The 15,462-nt window shown below is 57.9% G+C and overlaps 1 protein-coding gene across 2 annotated transcripts; it reads left to right on the plus strand.

Annotated features, from left to right (window-relative positions):
* Window positions 1–5,801: 5,801 nt before the first annotated feature.
* LOC118697120 (acidic leucine-rich nuclear phosphoprotein 32 family member B) lies at window positions 5,802–13,134 on the plus strand. 2 transcript variants are annotated; one of them, XM_036399621.2, is made up of 7 exons: window positions 5,802–5,952; window positions 8,561–8,710; window positions 9,157–9,279; window positions 10,221–10,419; window positions 10,733–10,854; window positions 11,197–11,251; window positions 12,891–13,134. In XM_036399621.2, exons 1-7 carry the CDS (start codon window positions 5,899–5,901, stop codon window positions 12,977–12,979), a joined length of 792 nt encoding a protein of 263 aa, XP_036255514.1. In that variant the 5' UTR covers window positions 5,802–5,898; the 3' UTR covers window positions 12,980–13,134. The 2 variants fall into 2 exon arrangements, with proteins under 2 accessions (XP_036255514.1, XP_036255515.1); XM_036399622.2 differs by having other exon boundaries at window positions 10,736–10,854.
* The last annotated feature ends 2,328 nt before the right edge of the window (window positions 13,135–15,462 follow it).

The following is a 15,462-nucleotide window of genomic DNA, read 5'->3' on the forward strand; positions in this document are numbered from 1 at the left end:
GCTGGCCTGCCCGCTGGGCACACGTCAGTGCTGGGGAGTTTGGGGGTGCCTGGGTGGGTTTGGACGGATTTTAGGGGATCCTGATGGAGTTTTGGGGTGTCCTGAGAGGATTTTGGGGGTCCTGAGGGATTTTGAGGGGTCCTGGGGGGGTTTTAGTTTCCCTTGGGTCGGGACCACCCGTGCTCAGACCCCTCCTGCACCCCAATTCCCGCACCCCAATTCCCGCACCCCAATTCCCACCCCAATTCCCCCGTGACCCCCGGATCCCCGGGACCCCCCCAGGGCCCGGGGCCCCTCCATGGCCGGGCTGGTGCTGCCCCCTGCGGGTGACGGGGCCGCGGTGCAGGCGGAGAGCGGGAAACGGGATTGGGGTGCAGGGAAAAGGGATTGGAGTATGGGGAAAGGGATTGGGTACGGAAATTGTTTTGGGGTACGGAAAGGGAATTGGGGTACAGGAGAAGGGATTGGGGTACGTGAATTGGGGTTGGGGTACGGGAAACGGGATTGGGGTACGGGAAAGGGATGGGGATATGGGGAAGGGATTGGGGTACAGGAAATGGGATTTGGGTACAGGAAAGGAATTGGGATTGGGTATTGGGGTAGGGAGAGGGATTGGGGTACCGGAAAATCCAGGTACAGGACAATCCCATTCCACCCCTGCCATGGCAGGGACACCTCCCACTGTCCCAGGCTGCTCCCAGCCCTGTCCAGCCTGGCCTTGGGCACTGCCAGGGATGCAGGGGCAGCCCCAGCTGCTCTGGGCACCCTGTGCCAGGGCCTGCCCACCCTGCCAGGGAACAATTCCTGATTGCCAAGATCCCATCCAGCCCTGCCCTCTGGCACTGGGAGCGATTGCCTGGCTCCTGTCCCTGCAGGCCTTGTCCCCAGTCCCTCTGCAGCTCTCCTGGAGCCCCTTCAGGCCCTGCCAGGGGCTCTGGGGTGTCCCTGGAGCCTTCCTCTTGTCCAGGTGAGCACCCCCAGCTCTCCTGAAGGACACAGGACCCCTGGGGGATCCTTGTGGCTGATTTTAGCACTGGAGAGCTGTGCTGGGCAGCTCCTTGTGGCACAGCCAGGGCTCCCCAGGGACTCTGAGGAGCCACCGGGCCAGGAGTGAAGCAGTTAAACTCCGTATAAAACACAGCCCGGTGATGTTGTGTTGTATAACAGACAGATAATACGTTTTTTTTTTCCCCAGCATCTGTGCTCCAGCTTGCCTGAAAAGCTGCAGACCTGAATTTCAACCCCTGTCAGCAGTTCCAGTCCAGCCTGGCAGCGCTGTCACTGCAGTAAATTACCGGCTTGGGTTAATCTGCCCGAGCACAGAGAACCGAGATCCCTGCAAATGCATCTCCCAGACATCCCCTGCGAGCTGCAGCTTTAAAACCCATCCGGGGGTGTGGGAGCGTCGGGGGTGAACGGTGGGGATGGACGGAGACGAGAGATCTCTGCAGCCAGGTCATGGAAATTGCATTTATTGCAAAGGGCCGGGGTGCAGGGCCCTGCTGGGAGCTGCAGCCACAACTTGGAGCAGGCCTGAGAGAAGGCAAGAGCTGGTAAAGAGATGAGAGAGTGAGGAAGAGTAAGAGGGTAAAGAGAGAGTAAAAGAGGACGAGATTCCTGTTACAATACAATAAATCTTCTTCTGGTCGTGAAACTTGGGGTTTATTGCAAAGGGCCTGGGTGCAGGGCCCTGCTGGGAGCTGCCAGGCACAGCTCAGAGCAGGGCTGAGAGAAGAGAGGGGCAGAGAGGATGAGAGGGTGAGAGAGTAAAAGGCAAGAGAGCAAAGTTCCCATTACAATACAATAAATCATCTTCTGTGTTGAATATTCTGATTCTCACTAACCAATCTAGTACAATGTACAAATCCTATAGCATTTCCATACAGCCTATAAGAATCATTACATTACCATACTGTGTTACATTTTAAACCCTAAAAACTCCTCTTTGGGCCCCTTCTGCCAGGCTGGCAGGGTCTGCTCTGACCCTTGGAGCTGTCTGCAAGCAGAGGGTGTTGTTCATCAAAAGGGGATCACCTTCAGCTGGCCATGCCATTGTTTTCCCGTTGTTCAGTGACTGAGGGATCTCAAAGCTTGCTTTCATTTCAATCTCGCTTATAGTTTCTATATTCTCAAAATCTTTTGCCAGACAATCATATTTATAAGGCTTTCCTGTTTCATCTTCCCCAACACGGGGAAGCAGAGCCGGGGTTTTATTGGAAGGCAAAGAGAAAAGCTCAGCTCCCGAGGGAGCGCGGCCCAGGGGAGGGGAGATAAGGCCACCCCGGCCCGGGGAGGGGGGGACAGGCCATTGTTCGCTACAAAGGACAGGAAACGAGCCTCAAAGGGGACATGAAAGAACCTTCAAACAAATGCAGATCAGCGAGCGGGATGGCTCCGAGCATCTCCCGCCTGCGCTGCTGCAGGGCTCGGGGCCGGGGACCGGGGACAGCTCGGGTGCTGGACCTGCCTTTCCCCCAGGATGGAGCCCTAAAGGGTCGGAGGAGCCTGGGATCACCCCGAGCCACCCATTGTGGCCGGGCTCGATGGTTGTAGAATCGTCACATCAATGAATGGTTTGGGACGGGAGGGACTTTAAAGTGCCACCCCTGCCATGGCAGGGACACCTTCCACTGTCCCAAACTGCTCCAAGCCCTGTCCAGCCTGGCCTTGGCCTCACCGTTAGACTCGTTGGTCTTAAAGCTCCTTTCCAAACTAAAAATTTCCATGGTTCCACCCCCATTCCCTTTCAAATCCTTTCATTCCCTCGAGGTGTGACTGAGCTGGGCAGGACACTCAGAGCTTGTCCTGATTCCAGGCTTGGGCTGCTCTCCTGCTCCTTCAGTGCCCCCAAAACTCATCCCATCCCCAAAACTCATCCCATCCATCCATCCATCCATCCATCCATCATCCATCCATCCATCCATCCTCATCCATCATCCATCCTCATCCATCCATCCATCCATCCATCCATCCATCCATCCATCCATCCATCATCCATCCATCCATCCATCCATCCATCCATCCATCCATCCATCCATCCATCCATCATCCATCCATCCTCCATCCACCCCAAATCTCCTCCATCCCCTCTGCCCAGCCCCACACAGCCCCAGACCTGGGTGGGTTTGGGGTCTCCTTAGGGCCCCCAAGGAGGGGGAGCTGCCTCGGTGCCTCTCTCTGGCTGGAGAACCCGAGCTGTGCTCAGCCAGAGCAGTCACAGAGGTGCCAAAAATGCGTTCAAGGCTATTTTTCTCCTCTTTCAGGGCAGATAGCCCTTATCAGCTCTGACAAAGCCTGGGTTTGGTCCCTTTGGAGCTGAGCCTCTGTGCTGGACGTTTTGCTCCTCCCAGTGACAGCAGGCTGGTGGCCCACAAAGCCATTTCCTGCCCTACAAGGCAGGCTGGTGGCCCTGTGCCAGAGGGGACAATGAGGGACAGTGGGGCCTGGCCTGGGAGCCCTCGTGTTCCTGTTTACTTGGATCAGAAACATTTCCCTGGCTCCTTTCTCAGCGACTTGGGGTGCAGGGACAGGCAGCAGCGCCCAAATTCTGCAGGAATGTGGGGTCCCTGGCACTGGTGGCTCTGTGCCATCAGTGGGGACCTTCCCCAGCCCTGCAGAGGGGTCCCACCAGCTCTGTCACCCCCTGGAGGGACAGCGGGGCTGAGGTCACCTCCTGGGCCAGGGGCAGTGACAGCCCTGCCTGCCCTGTCCCTGTGAGGCCAGCAGCGTTCCAGGAGGGACAGCAGGGCTCCGAGTGGCCCTGTCACACAGGGAAGGGACAAACAGGGAGGGAGGTCCCGCTGTTATCTCGTCCTTCCTGCAGCCAGAGCCCGACACACACCCTGCCCTTATCAGCCCTGCCCGCGGGCAGGGAGGGCTGGGACAGCGACAGGGACGGGGACAGGGGCCCGGAAGGGGGACAGGAAGGTGGCAATGGGGACAGGAACATGGCACTAGGGACAGGAATGTGGCCCTAGGAATGGGAATGTGGCACTGGGGACAGGAACATGGCTCTGGGGATGGGAATGTGGCAGGGGACAAGAACATGGCAGTGGGGACAAAGTGGCACTGGGGACAGGAATGTGGCCCTAGGAATGGGAACGTGGCACTGGGGACAGGAACATGGCACTGGGGATGGGAAAATGGCCCTGGGGGTGGGAATGTGGCACTGGGGACACCAAAGTGGCACTGAGGACAGAAACATGGCCCTGGGGATGGGAAAGTGACACTGGGGACAGGAAGGTGGCCCTAGGAATGAGAACATGGCCCTGGAGATGGGAATGTGGCATTGGGGACAGAAAAGTGGCACTGGGGACAGGAACATGGCACTGGGGATGGGAAAGTGGCCCTAGGAATGGGAATATGGCAGTGGGGACAAGAACATGGCACTGGGGACAGAAAAGTGGCACTGAGGACAGGAAAATGGAATCAGAGAATTGCTGAGGTTGGAAAAGCCCTCTGGGATGATCGAGTCCAACCATGACCCCACACTGCCAAGGCCACCACTAACCCACGTCCCCAAGTGCCACATCCACGTGTGGCTTGACCGCCCCAGGGATGGTGACCCCAGCCCTGCCCTGGGCAGCTGTGCCAGGGCCTGACCCCCCTTCCTGTGAAGGAATTTAAGGAATTTCTCCTGATCTCCACTCCAAACCTCCCCTGGAGCAGCTTGAGGCCTTTCCTCTTGTGCCTTGGACTCAGGAGAAGAACCCAACCCCCAGCTGGGTCACCCCAGGAAGTTGCCAGAGGCACCTGGGGGTGGGAGCAGGAGCTGGAGAAGGGATTGTGGTGCCTGGGGGTGGGAACAGCCCCTGGGGACTGGGACATGGTGCCTGGAGGTGGGAATGTGGCTCTGGAGACTGGAAACACCACGCCTGGGAATGGGGACACAGTGCTTGAGGATGGGAACGTGGCTCTGGAGATGGAACCATGGCTCTGGAGAAGGAACCATGGAATCTGGGAATGGGAATGTGGCTCTGGAGAAAGAATCCTGGTTCTTGATGACAGGAACATGGTATCTGGAGATGGAACCACGGAATCTGGGAATGGAATGTGGCTCTGGAGATTGGAACACAATGCCTGGGGATGGTAGCACGGTGCTTGAGGATGGGAACATGGCTCTGGAGATGGAACCATGGTATCTTGAGATGGGAACATAGAATCTGGGAATGGGAATGTGGCTCTGGAGAAGGAATCCTGGTTCCTGAAGATGGGAACATGCTCTGGAGATGGAACCATGGTTTCTGGGAATGGGAATGTGGCTCTGGAGATTGGAACACAACGCCTGGGGATGGGAATGCAGTGCTTGAGGATGGGAACACGGCTCTGGAGATGGAACCATGACCCTGGAGATGGAACCATGGTATCTGGGAATGGGAATGTGGCTCTGGAGAAGGAATCCTGGTTCTTGATGATGGGAACACAGCACTGGAGACCGGAACACATTGCCTGAGGATATGAATGTAGCTCCGGAGACTGGAACACTCTGCTGAAGACTGGAACGCGGCACCTGAGGACCGGAACGTGCCACTGCAGCTGGCAGCGGTGCCTGGGGACACGAACATGCCTGCGGAACGCGGTGAGCCGGTGGGCAGCGCCCGGTGAGCCCTCGGGGCCGGCTCCGTGCGGAGCCGGGACTCGAACCCGGGTCCTTGGGGACGGTCTGTGTGTATGTGCGGGGCGCTGCCGGCAGGGGGCGCTGTCGCAGGGCCGCGGCGCGCGCGCCTTTGTTGCCGTTGGCGCCTCTTCCTGCGCCGGGCGGCGGCGGCGCGCGCGCGGGCGGGGGCGGGAGCGGGAGCGCGGCGGGGCCGGGAGCGGCGGCACCGGGAACGGCGGCACCGGGAGCGGCACCGGGAGCGCAAGCGCGGCTCGGGCTCGGCGGAGCGGAGCGGCGGGAGCATGGAGATGGAGAAGCGCTTGACGCTGGAGCTGCGCAACAAGAAGCCGAGCGAGGTGCGGCGGGGGAGCGCGGGGCGGCACGTGCTGCGGGCGGGATGAGGGGTTGGCGGCAGGGGGAAGGTTGGCGGTGGCGGAGCGGCCCGCGGGGGTCCCGCACGGCGGGGACCGGGCGGGTTTGGCGGGGTGGGGACGGGGCGGTTGTGGCGGGAGCGCTCCCGCCGGGCCCGCAGCCCCGGCATGGCGGCGCGCACGTGCGCGGCGGGGCCCGCCCGCACCGGGGCCGCGCTGGAGGCGGCGGTGGCGGTGGCGGGGCCCGGCCCGGCCCGCGGAGGGGGCAGCGGGGAGCAGCAGGACGGGCAGCGGGCAGGGCCGGGCCCCGCCGCGCCGCAGCCAGCGGGCCCGGGGAACGGGGCGGCCCCGCGCGGCCATGGCGGCTCGGCCATGTTAGCGGGGCCCCGCCGGGCCCGGAGCGGCTCCCGCGGGCTCCTCCGCCCGGCGAAGGGCTCGGGGGCTGCGGGGATGAACCTTTGGGTGCCGCCGGGGCCGCCCGTTCCCCTCCGCTGGCGGCCGCGGGGCCGGGCCCAGCGCTCCGCACCCGCCCCGGGGCCGCCTCATTCCCGGGGCCGCCTCATCCCCGGGTCTCGTCCGGCCGCCCCTTCACGGATCTTCCCTTTTCCTCGGGTCTCCCCTGATCTCCCCTTTCCTCGGATCTCCCCTTTTCCCCCGGTCTCCCCCCTCACTTTTCCCTTGATCTCCCCGCTCTCTTTTCCCCGGATCTCCCCGTTCCCTGTTCCTCGGATCTCCCCGTTCCCCTTTCCCCTGGATCTCTCCTTTTCCCCTGGATCTCCTTGTTCCCCTGGATCTCTCCTTTTCCCCGGCTCTCCCTTTTCCCTGGATCTCCCCATTCCCTGTTCCCTGGATCTCCCCTTTTCCCCGGATCTCCCCGGTCTCTTTTCCCCTGGATCTCTCATTTTCCCCGTATCTCCTTTTCCCCTGGATCTCCCCATTCCCTGTTCCCCGGCTCTCCCTTTTCCCCGGCTCTCCCCGCTCTCTTTTCCCTGGATCTCCCCTTTTCCCGGGCCGCTCCGCCGGGCCGTGCCCGGTCCCTCCCTGGCCCCGGGGACACTCGGTGGTGCCGTGGCACCGAGCACGGGGGGGAACGGGCGGCGAGCGGGGCTTTGGGTGGAGATTAAAGCGGCTCCGTGCAGGGCCAGGGGATTTGCAGGAGCAGAACGGCTGAGCAGGAGGAGCTGCGGGCGCCAGGATCTGCAGAGCCAGCGGGGTCAGGGCTGGGTGTCCCTGCGTGTCCCGGGACCTGCTGAGTGTCCTGGGACCTCAGAAAGGGCCCGGCCTGGGGTAAAGCTGGGCTTGGCTGGGTTAGGCTCTGCTGGGGCTGCCCCTGGATCCCTGGCAGTGCCCAAGGCCAGGCTGGACAGGGCTTGGAGCAGCCTGGGACAGTGGAAGGTGTCCCTGCCATGGCACTGGATGGGCTTTGATGTCCCCTCCAACCCAAACCATTCCGGAATTCCATGATGACCTGCTGGAGTTCAGGCTCACCTCTGTGCCTACACCTCACAGCAGCAGCCACCCAGGCCTGGCCTTTGCCACCTTTCCCCTCACCGCAGTGACAGTCCCACTTTGGTTGGGGCACATCAGTTTTCTGACGTGTTGGGGAGCAAAACAAACTCTGCTCCAAAACTTCGGAGAGCCTCACCTCAAACCCCCGAGCAGCGATGCCACTTGAGGAGTTTGAGGTGATAATTCATTCTGAGCTTGTGCTGTGCAGGTGGCAGAGATGGCCCTCAGCCCCAGGCTCTCTCTCTGGGAAGGCAGAGTGTTTAAAATGACTCTGGGAGCTGGCTGGTGTGAGCAGGAGAGGGAAAATGGGAGCGCTGCGAAGGAGGGATTTGGAGAGCGCCACAAGCCTTCTGGCCAAGGCTCATTTTTGCATCTTGCTGTCAAGAATGTGTGGGGTGAAAGCAGGTTTTGGGAGTGGTTTGTGAGAGCTGGGGCTGCATCTGGGGAGACAGGGGTGTTTCCCTCCAGGACAGTTCTGTGCTGGTGCTTGGTGGTCCTGGTGGCATGGGGGGGTTGATTCCTTCGTGTGCTGAACCTCCTGGAGGCTCCTGGATGTGGAATCCATGCTGGGCACAATGTTTGGTGCCATCAGTGGTCTTGTGTCACCAGCCTGAGGCTGGGCTCGTGTGCTGAGCCCTGCCCAGGCACCTGTGTCACCTCACTGTCACTGTCACAGCGAGGTCAGTCCTGTGGGGACGGGTTTCCTGGCACCCCAGGGGTGTGGGGGGACAAAGTGGGAGGGGACAAACCCAGCTGACCTCGTTTGGCCCCTCGTTAGCAGAGCCTGAAGCTGACTCTGAAAGCTTTATTGATGCGCAGGGAGCTTTGGGATGTGACCTCGTGGTTCCAAACCCCTGGAGGTGGGGACTTGGTGGGGACAGCAGCAGTGTGTTGGTGGCTTGTGCTTAGAGGCTGAAACCCCAACCACGGTGAGGGACTGTCACCAAAAGTTGTTTGGTTTTAAGGTCCTCAGTTTGAGTGAGGAGGACCTGGAGGTTCAGTGCTCTGGGTGTGTTGGCGATGTCACCTCGAGGCCAGGGGGACGGTGGCAGCTCTGGTGCCAGCTCTGGGTGTCCCTGTGCAGGTGAAGGAGCTGGTCCTGGACAACTGTCGCTCAGAGGATGGCAAGGTGGTCGGCCTCTCCTCAGACTTTGAGAACCTGGAGTTCCTCAGCATGATCAACATCAACCTGCTGTCTGTGTCCAACCTCCCCAAACTCAACAAGCTCCGGAAGGTGAGTCAGGACTCTGCTGCCATCTCCAGCAGCCCTTGGCCTTGTGCTGCCCCTGGTGGCTGTTGGTTTTTCTGTATTTGCCAGCAAATATCTTGAATTTTGCTCCTTGTGTGCTGAGCAAGTGAGAGGGGTCGGTTTTAACATGCAACAAAACCCTTCTGAGCTCTTCAGGTGTTTAGTGCCCTTCCCGTCTTGCTTTTCTGCTCTTGGGCTGCTGTCAGAACGTTCATGACACCATAAATATTTTGGATTTTGGAGCACTTACCAGCATGGGGGTGGCTGGCAGAGCTGTGCCCCTGCAGGAAAGGGTTTTTAAGGGCAAACTTGACCTGCTGCTCTGTGAGCTGAAATTTGGGTGCTCGTTGTAGCCCAGTTCTCAGTGCAATTTCCTTCCCTGTATCACGAGCTGAAACACTTGGTGACCATGTGATATTCCCTCCCTTCAGCTGGAGCTGAGTGATAATAGGATTTCTGGTGGCCTTGAAGTTCTAGCAGAGAAAACTCCCAACCTGACACACTTGAACCTAAGTGGCAACAAGATCAAAGACATCAATACCCTGGAGCCCTTGGTGAGTGGAGGCTGTGCTGGAATCCCAGGGATGGCTTTTCCTTTGGGGATTGGGTCTGTGCAGCAGGAATCCAACGTCTTGGTCACTGTTCCAACAGCACTTCGTGGTTCTGATGGGAACAGATTTGATCCCAGTTTGAGGCTGGGCCAGTAGTTAATGGCTCCTCAGTCTGGAAAAGCAGCAGCCAGTTGCTAAAAGAAGCGTGAAATGGGGCTGGATGAGTAAAACTGTGGATGCTCAGTGCCCAGCTGAGAAGGGACCGGGAAAGGGTCGGAGGCAGTTGGAGGTAGGTGGCACCTGGGGTGTCATGGAATGAGGTAACTGGACAGCACTGAGGGCATCTGTCCCATCAGCCTGAAGGTTCTGCTGTGCCAGCACTGCAGGGCTCCCATTCCCATTCCCACAGTGGTCAGCGAGGCTGGAAAAGGCCTCTGAGGCTCCACCTGAGCTGCCCCAGGAATGCTGTGAGGGACAGGTCTGACACAGGGCATGTGTCTCACTGGCTGTTTTGTCCATCCATTCCCTCCAGAAGGAATTTGGGATTGTTTTGCTCCTCCTTTCCTTGGCATGGTGCCCGCTGTGACAGCCTGAGCTGGGCTGTGCCAAGGGCACCCAGGCTGCAGCTCTCCCTGAGCTCTGCCTGATCTTTTGAGCAGGATGAGTCCAGCTCAGCTGCTCCTGAGCTTGCTGGGCCTGCTCAGAAGCAAGAAAGATTTGCAAATACACAGAGAGTTTGTTCCAGAAAGGGAAGCCAGGACAGAGGAGCTGGACAGAAATTTCTTGTGCCAACAGTGAGAGGAGCAATGACTCCTCTCCATCTGAGGAGCATTTGTGGCAGAACCACTCTGTGCTGGACCTGGGCAGTGCCCCAACCACCCTTCCTTGCCTTCTTGATCTTCAGACAGCACTGTAAATAACCTTAACAAATGGATTTTTTGCAGAAAAAGTTGCCAAACCTCCACAGTCTGGACCTGTTCAACTGTGAGGTGACGATGCTCATCAACTACCGGGAGAGCGTGTTCGCCCTCCTGCCCCAGCTCACCTACCTGGATGGCTTTGATGCTGATGAGCAGGAAGCCCCTGACTCAGACCCTGAAGCAGATGGGGATGCACTGGAAGATGATTATGAGAATGGGGAAGGTGAGGGTTTTTTCTCCTCCTGGTTTTCCTGCTTGGTAACGACCCCTTTTGCACTTTAGGGTGGGTTCCAGCAGTGGGGTTGGCACTGCAGGAGGGGCTCTGTGGGTCTTTACCCTTTCTTCCTCCCCCAGCCCACTCCTGGGAGGGAGTGGGACATGTTGGGAGGTGACAGGGCTTGTTGGGAGGTGACAGGGCTTGGTGCTGTCCCTCCTCATCCTCTGTGACCCCTGCCTGCTGCTCACACAGCACTGAGGGGTGAGAGGTGCCTGGGTTTGGGAACTGGGGCACTTCCCTCCTTCCCCCTTTTTGGTAGAAGGTGAGGAAGAGGAGGATGACGAGGAGGAAGATGATTTGGATGAAGAAGTCATTGATGACGAGGAAGATGAAGACGATGATCTGGAAGGTGAAGAGGAGGAGGATGGAGTAGATGATGAGGTGAGGCTGTCACCAGGTCGCACGTGTGTCCCTTGTGTGGTGACCCAGGTGTCACAGGAGCCTCTGTGGGGGCAGATCTCAGGAGTTTGCCATCCATTCTGGCTTCTCCCTGCCCTCTGGGCTGCTGAGAGCCACAAACTGCAGGGAGTTTCCAGTTCAGCCCTGGCCTGGCACTTCCATGGCTCTGAGTGATGGATCATGCAGCTCCATCCCTGGCATGTGAGGAGCTCTTGGAGATCCAGAGCTTCTCCTGCCACCCTCAGGCTTCAGAGGGGAGCAGGACTGGGATTAGTGCTCAGGGAATTGGGGTTCTTGCTACAAACCCTCTTGTTTTCACTCCAGGAGGAAGATGAGGAGGAGGATGGTGAGGAGGATGAAGAAGATGAAGCTGAAGAGGGTGAGTTGAGTCCTAACAATCCAATTTCTTGCAGAGCTCCTTCAACAGTCAAATATTTGGTGTTTTTGGAGCTTCCTCAGCCTCAGTGCTGTTGTTGCTGCAGCTTTTTTGCCCGAGCTGGTGCTGAGCAGTGTCATCATCACCCAGGGTCACACAGGGAGGGAAAGGGATGAAATTCCAGCCATGCTGGGTAATTCTGGGAAATGTGAGAGGTCAGCTGCTCAGAAAAGCACTTCTGGGAACTGATGGGCCATGCAGGAGCAGGGCTTCTGTCCCAGGAGGGTCTGAGGGAATCTCTTGGGGGCACATTCCCCTCTCAGACCTGAGCTTGGGGCCAGGCTCCTCTGGCTGTACAAACAAACACCCAGATGAAAGCTGGCAGAATATTGTGGCTGGTGTGAATTCAAATAATCTTGGATGAATCATGGAATTGTTAAAGTTGGGAAATCCCTCTAATACTGAGTCCAACACCACCATGTTCAGCTCTGACCCCTGTCCCCAAGTGCCACATCCACATTTTTTTGAGCAGTTCCAGGGATGGTGATTCCTGGGCAGCCTGTGCCAATGCCTGACCTCCTTCTCCTTGAAGGAATTTTTCCCAATATCCCATTTAAGCCTCACCTGGTGCAACTTGAGGCCATTTCCTCTTACCCTGTCTTACCTTGTTACCTGGGACAAGACTGGCTGTCCCCTCCTGTCAGGAGCTGTGCAGAGCCACAAGGGCCCCCCTGAACCTCCTTTGCTCCAGGCTGAGCCCCTTCCCAGCTCCCTCAGCCTCTCCTGGTGCTCCAGCCCCTTCCTCATCTCCATTCCTTTATCTGGACATGCTCCAGCCTCTCAATGTCCTCCTTGGAGTGAGGGTCCCAAACCTGCCCCAGGATTTGAGGCCTCAACAGTGCCTGAGCTTGGTTAGGAGTCCCTGATTTCTGCAGATGCTGTGGTTTTGAGGGTGCTCAACAACAACAAAAAAAAATCCCATTTTCAGCTGTTGTACAGGATGCTTGGAGGGCAGAGAAAGTTGTTGGTGTCTCATGTGAGCCCAGGCTTTTGCAGGAGGGGCAGGGCAGGCTGGATCTGCTCCCAAATGGTGCCAATCTGTCCAGGGGATCTGCTCCCAAATGGTGCCAGTCTGTCCCATGGTTCTGCTCCCAAATGGTGCCAGTCTGTCCCATGGATGTGCTCCCAAATGGTGCCAGTCTGTCCCATGGATCTGCTCCCAAATGGTGCCAGTCTGTCCTGGGGATCTGCTCCCAAATGGTGCCAGTCTGTCCCATGGATGTGCTCCCAAATGGTGCCAGTCTGTCCCATGGTTCTGCTCCCAAATGGTGCCAGTCTGTCCCGGGGATCTGCTCCCAAATGGTGCCAGTCTGTCCCATGGATCTGCTCCCAAATGGTGCCAGTCTGTCCCATGGTCCTGCTCCCAAATGGTGCCAGTCTGTCCCATGGATGTGCTCCCAAATGGTGCCAGTCTGTCCCGGGGATCTGCTCCCAAATGGTGCCAGTCTGTCCCATGGATGTGCTCCCAAATGGTGCCAGTCTGTCCCATGGTTCTGCTCCCAAATGGTGCCAGGCTGTCCCCTGCCAGCTCAGCTGCTGTCCCTGGGCTGGGCTGGAGAGTGAATCCCCCCTCTCTTTGCAGACCACCCGTGTGGGCAGAAGAGAAAACGAAGTCTAGAGGATGAAGGAGAGGAAGATGCAGAGGACGAAGAGGATGATGAGGATGACTGATGCCAGCGAGCCAATCAGTTTTACAGACTCTGACTGTGCTTGTCTTAACCTCCCCGTTGTGTCTGTGTGAGACTGTAAATCCCTGTCTCCCACTCCTCCTCCTCCCCCTTTGTAATGGCTGCAGCGTCCACAATATATTTTTTTAAGATTTAGAATACTGTAGGCATTCAGGGGAATCTTCCATACAAGGCTCACTTTTTTTTCTCACAACTATCATGACCAAAGGCTTTTCTCCGTTCGGTGGTTTGTGCAGCAGCTTAAAAAAAAAAAAAAAAAGCAAAAAAAAAGCAAAAAAAAAAAGCCAAAAAAAAAAGAGGAAAAAAAAAATCTCCTCCTTAGGGTATCTGTGTGTCCCAAATCAGCTGTGCCACACTGGACCCAGAGCTCCAGCTGTCACCCTGCCAGCACAGAAGGCCTTTGCCACCCTCGTGCCCTCAGCCCAGGGCTCTGAAGACGCTTTTTGAGCCACCTCGGGTGCAAAATCTGGTTCATCTGCGTGGACTCACAAGGATCCTGAGGGTGTCTCAGATCTGAAATCATGGTGATGTGATCTCTGGACATGCTTGAAGATGCTTTAGTGCTGGGGATGGGGGTGCCTGGGGTTTTGGGGGAGGGAGGGAGGGAGGGGCTGCTTGCATGACCTGGTACCTCTGCGATGCACCTTGCAGTAACCCTGCACTTGCTTTCCTATTTTTATTTTATAAACTGGAACTGGCCACTCAAGAACTATCCCTTGGGCTGTCCCAGGTGAGGGGGGTTCCTGTGGCTGTGCCTGTGCTGTGGGAGCCCTGCAGCAGCTTTGGGAAGGGATAGGGAATGCAGGTGAGGGGGTACTGCTCCTCCAGCCCTCATTTCACTCTGCACAGCCCTGTGCAGCCACCACCATCACTGTGATCCATGCTCCTGCAGACCGTGTTAGCCTGGAAATTCTCAGGGTCCTTCTGCCAGCCAGTGCCACCTCTGCACGGGCCCCTGGTGCCAGCCTGGCCTGGGCATCCTCCTCTTCCTCCTCCTCCTCCTCCTGGGTTCCCAGCAGGGAACAGAGCTCCAGCCTCGTGTCCCCACTGTGGAGGTGGCACCCTTTGGTGGCTGGAGGGAGATTTGGGGGAGCCAGGCAGGTTCATGCAGCATTCCCAACCCCATTGCCACCTTCCCTGCCATCCCAGAGGCGTCCAACCAGCGCATCCCTGGGGAGAAGGGAGGGAGGGAGGGACAGACAGAGGGACAGCCCGGGGGTGCAGACAAGCACTGGCACTTTGTGGCATTCCCACTGGGGGCTCCGTGTGTCCCCGGGGCCGAGGCTCCAGCCCTCCCCTCCCCTCCTGGGGGTGTGTTCAGCAGCACATCCCCCCCTCCCTGCCTCGCTTTGCTGGTGTCTCTTGCATTGTACAGTCGCTGTGACCATTCGGAGAAGAACTAATCCTGTAAAATGCAAACTGAGTAACTTATAAATGTTTTAAGGAATTTAAAAAAAAAAAGAAAAAAAAAAGTCAGAGCAGCAGTTACTTCTAATTTTTTTTCCCTGCATTTTTAGCAGATTGTATGGATTTTATATTAGCCTAGTAACTGTCAGGTTTTGATTGGTCAGACTAGTCCCAGAAATAAGGATCTCCAGCCCTTTTGTATCTTTTGTTACAAAATTTGGATAAAACTTTAATAAAGACTTCAGTTTTTAAAAATCCATTGCTATGGAGCTTGTCTTGGCTGCCTCTGCCTTGGGACCAGCCAGGAATGCTCGGAGTGGGGGCTCTGGGGCAGGTTTGGGTTTGTGCTGGGAGCAGGGACTGTCCCCTGTCCCCAGCAGGGCTGGGTTGGGCTCAGCCTGGGCTGGCAGGGACAGAGTGGGGGCTTTGCTGTGGGGTCTGCAGCACCCCCTGGGCCAGTGCTGCCCTTTGGGGGGGCCTGGGACAGCCTGGGAAGGGTCTCCCTCCTGCCTTTGGGGTGGCACTGCCCTGGAGGAGCAGGGCACTCACCTGTGCCAGCTGGGCACGGGGGCTGAGCTGTGCCCCCTGCCCCTCTTTGGGACCTCGGGGTCCCTCCCTTTGGGGTGCTCTGTGACCCCATGGCTCTGATGAGCTGTCACTGTCAGCTCTGAGCAGCTCAGGGACACTTCAGGGTGTCCATCAGGGCCTGAGGGGACTGGGATGGACTGGGGAGGGCACGGTGCCAGCTCAGGGGGGGCTGCAGGAGAGAGCCCCGGGGCATCCCAGGTGCTGCTCATCCTGTGGGGGATGGCAGCAGGAGGAAGGAAGGGGTGGCAGGAGGAAGAAGAGGAAGGGATGGAAGGAGGAGGAAAGGATGAATGACAGCAGGAGGAAAGGATGGCAGCAGGAGGAAGAAAAGAATGGCAGGAGAAAGGAAGGGATGGCAGCAGGAGGGAAGGGATGGAAGGAGGGAGGGAAGGGAAGGGAAGGGAAGGGAAGGATGGCAGCAGGAGGAAGAAGGGATGGCAGGAGAAAGGGATGGCAGCAGGATGAAGGGAT

The sequence above is a fragment of the Molothrus ater genome, unplaced genomic scaffold (assembly GCF_012460135.2).
Source record: "Molothrus ater isolate BHLD 08-10-18 breed brown headed cowbird unplaced genomic scaffold, BPBGC_Mater_1.1 matUn_MA649, whole genome shotgun sequence".
Taxonomy (NCBI): domain Eukaryota; kingdom Metazoa; phylum Chordata; class Aves; order Passeriformes; family Icteridae; genus Molothrus; species Molothrus ater.

What these genes read in the sequence shown, in the direction of transcription:
- LOC118697120 (XM_036399621.2), top strand. Translation starts at nt 5,899, where the DNA reads ATGGAGATGGAGAAGCGCTTGACGCTGGAGCTGCGCAACAAGAAGCCG. An exon ending in AACTCAACAAGCTCCGGAAG is followed by an intron (nt 8,711 to 9,156) that starts GTGAGTCAGGAC and finishes CCCTCCCTTCAG; the next exon opens with CTGGAGCTGAGTGATAATAG. An exon ending in TCAATACCCTGGAGCCCTTG is followed by an intron (nt 9,280 to 10,220) that starts GTGAGTGGAGGC and finishes GATTTTTTGCAG; the next exon opens with AAAAAGTTGCCAAACCTCCA.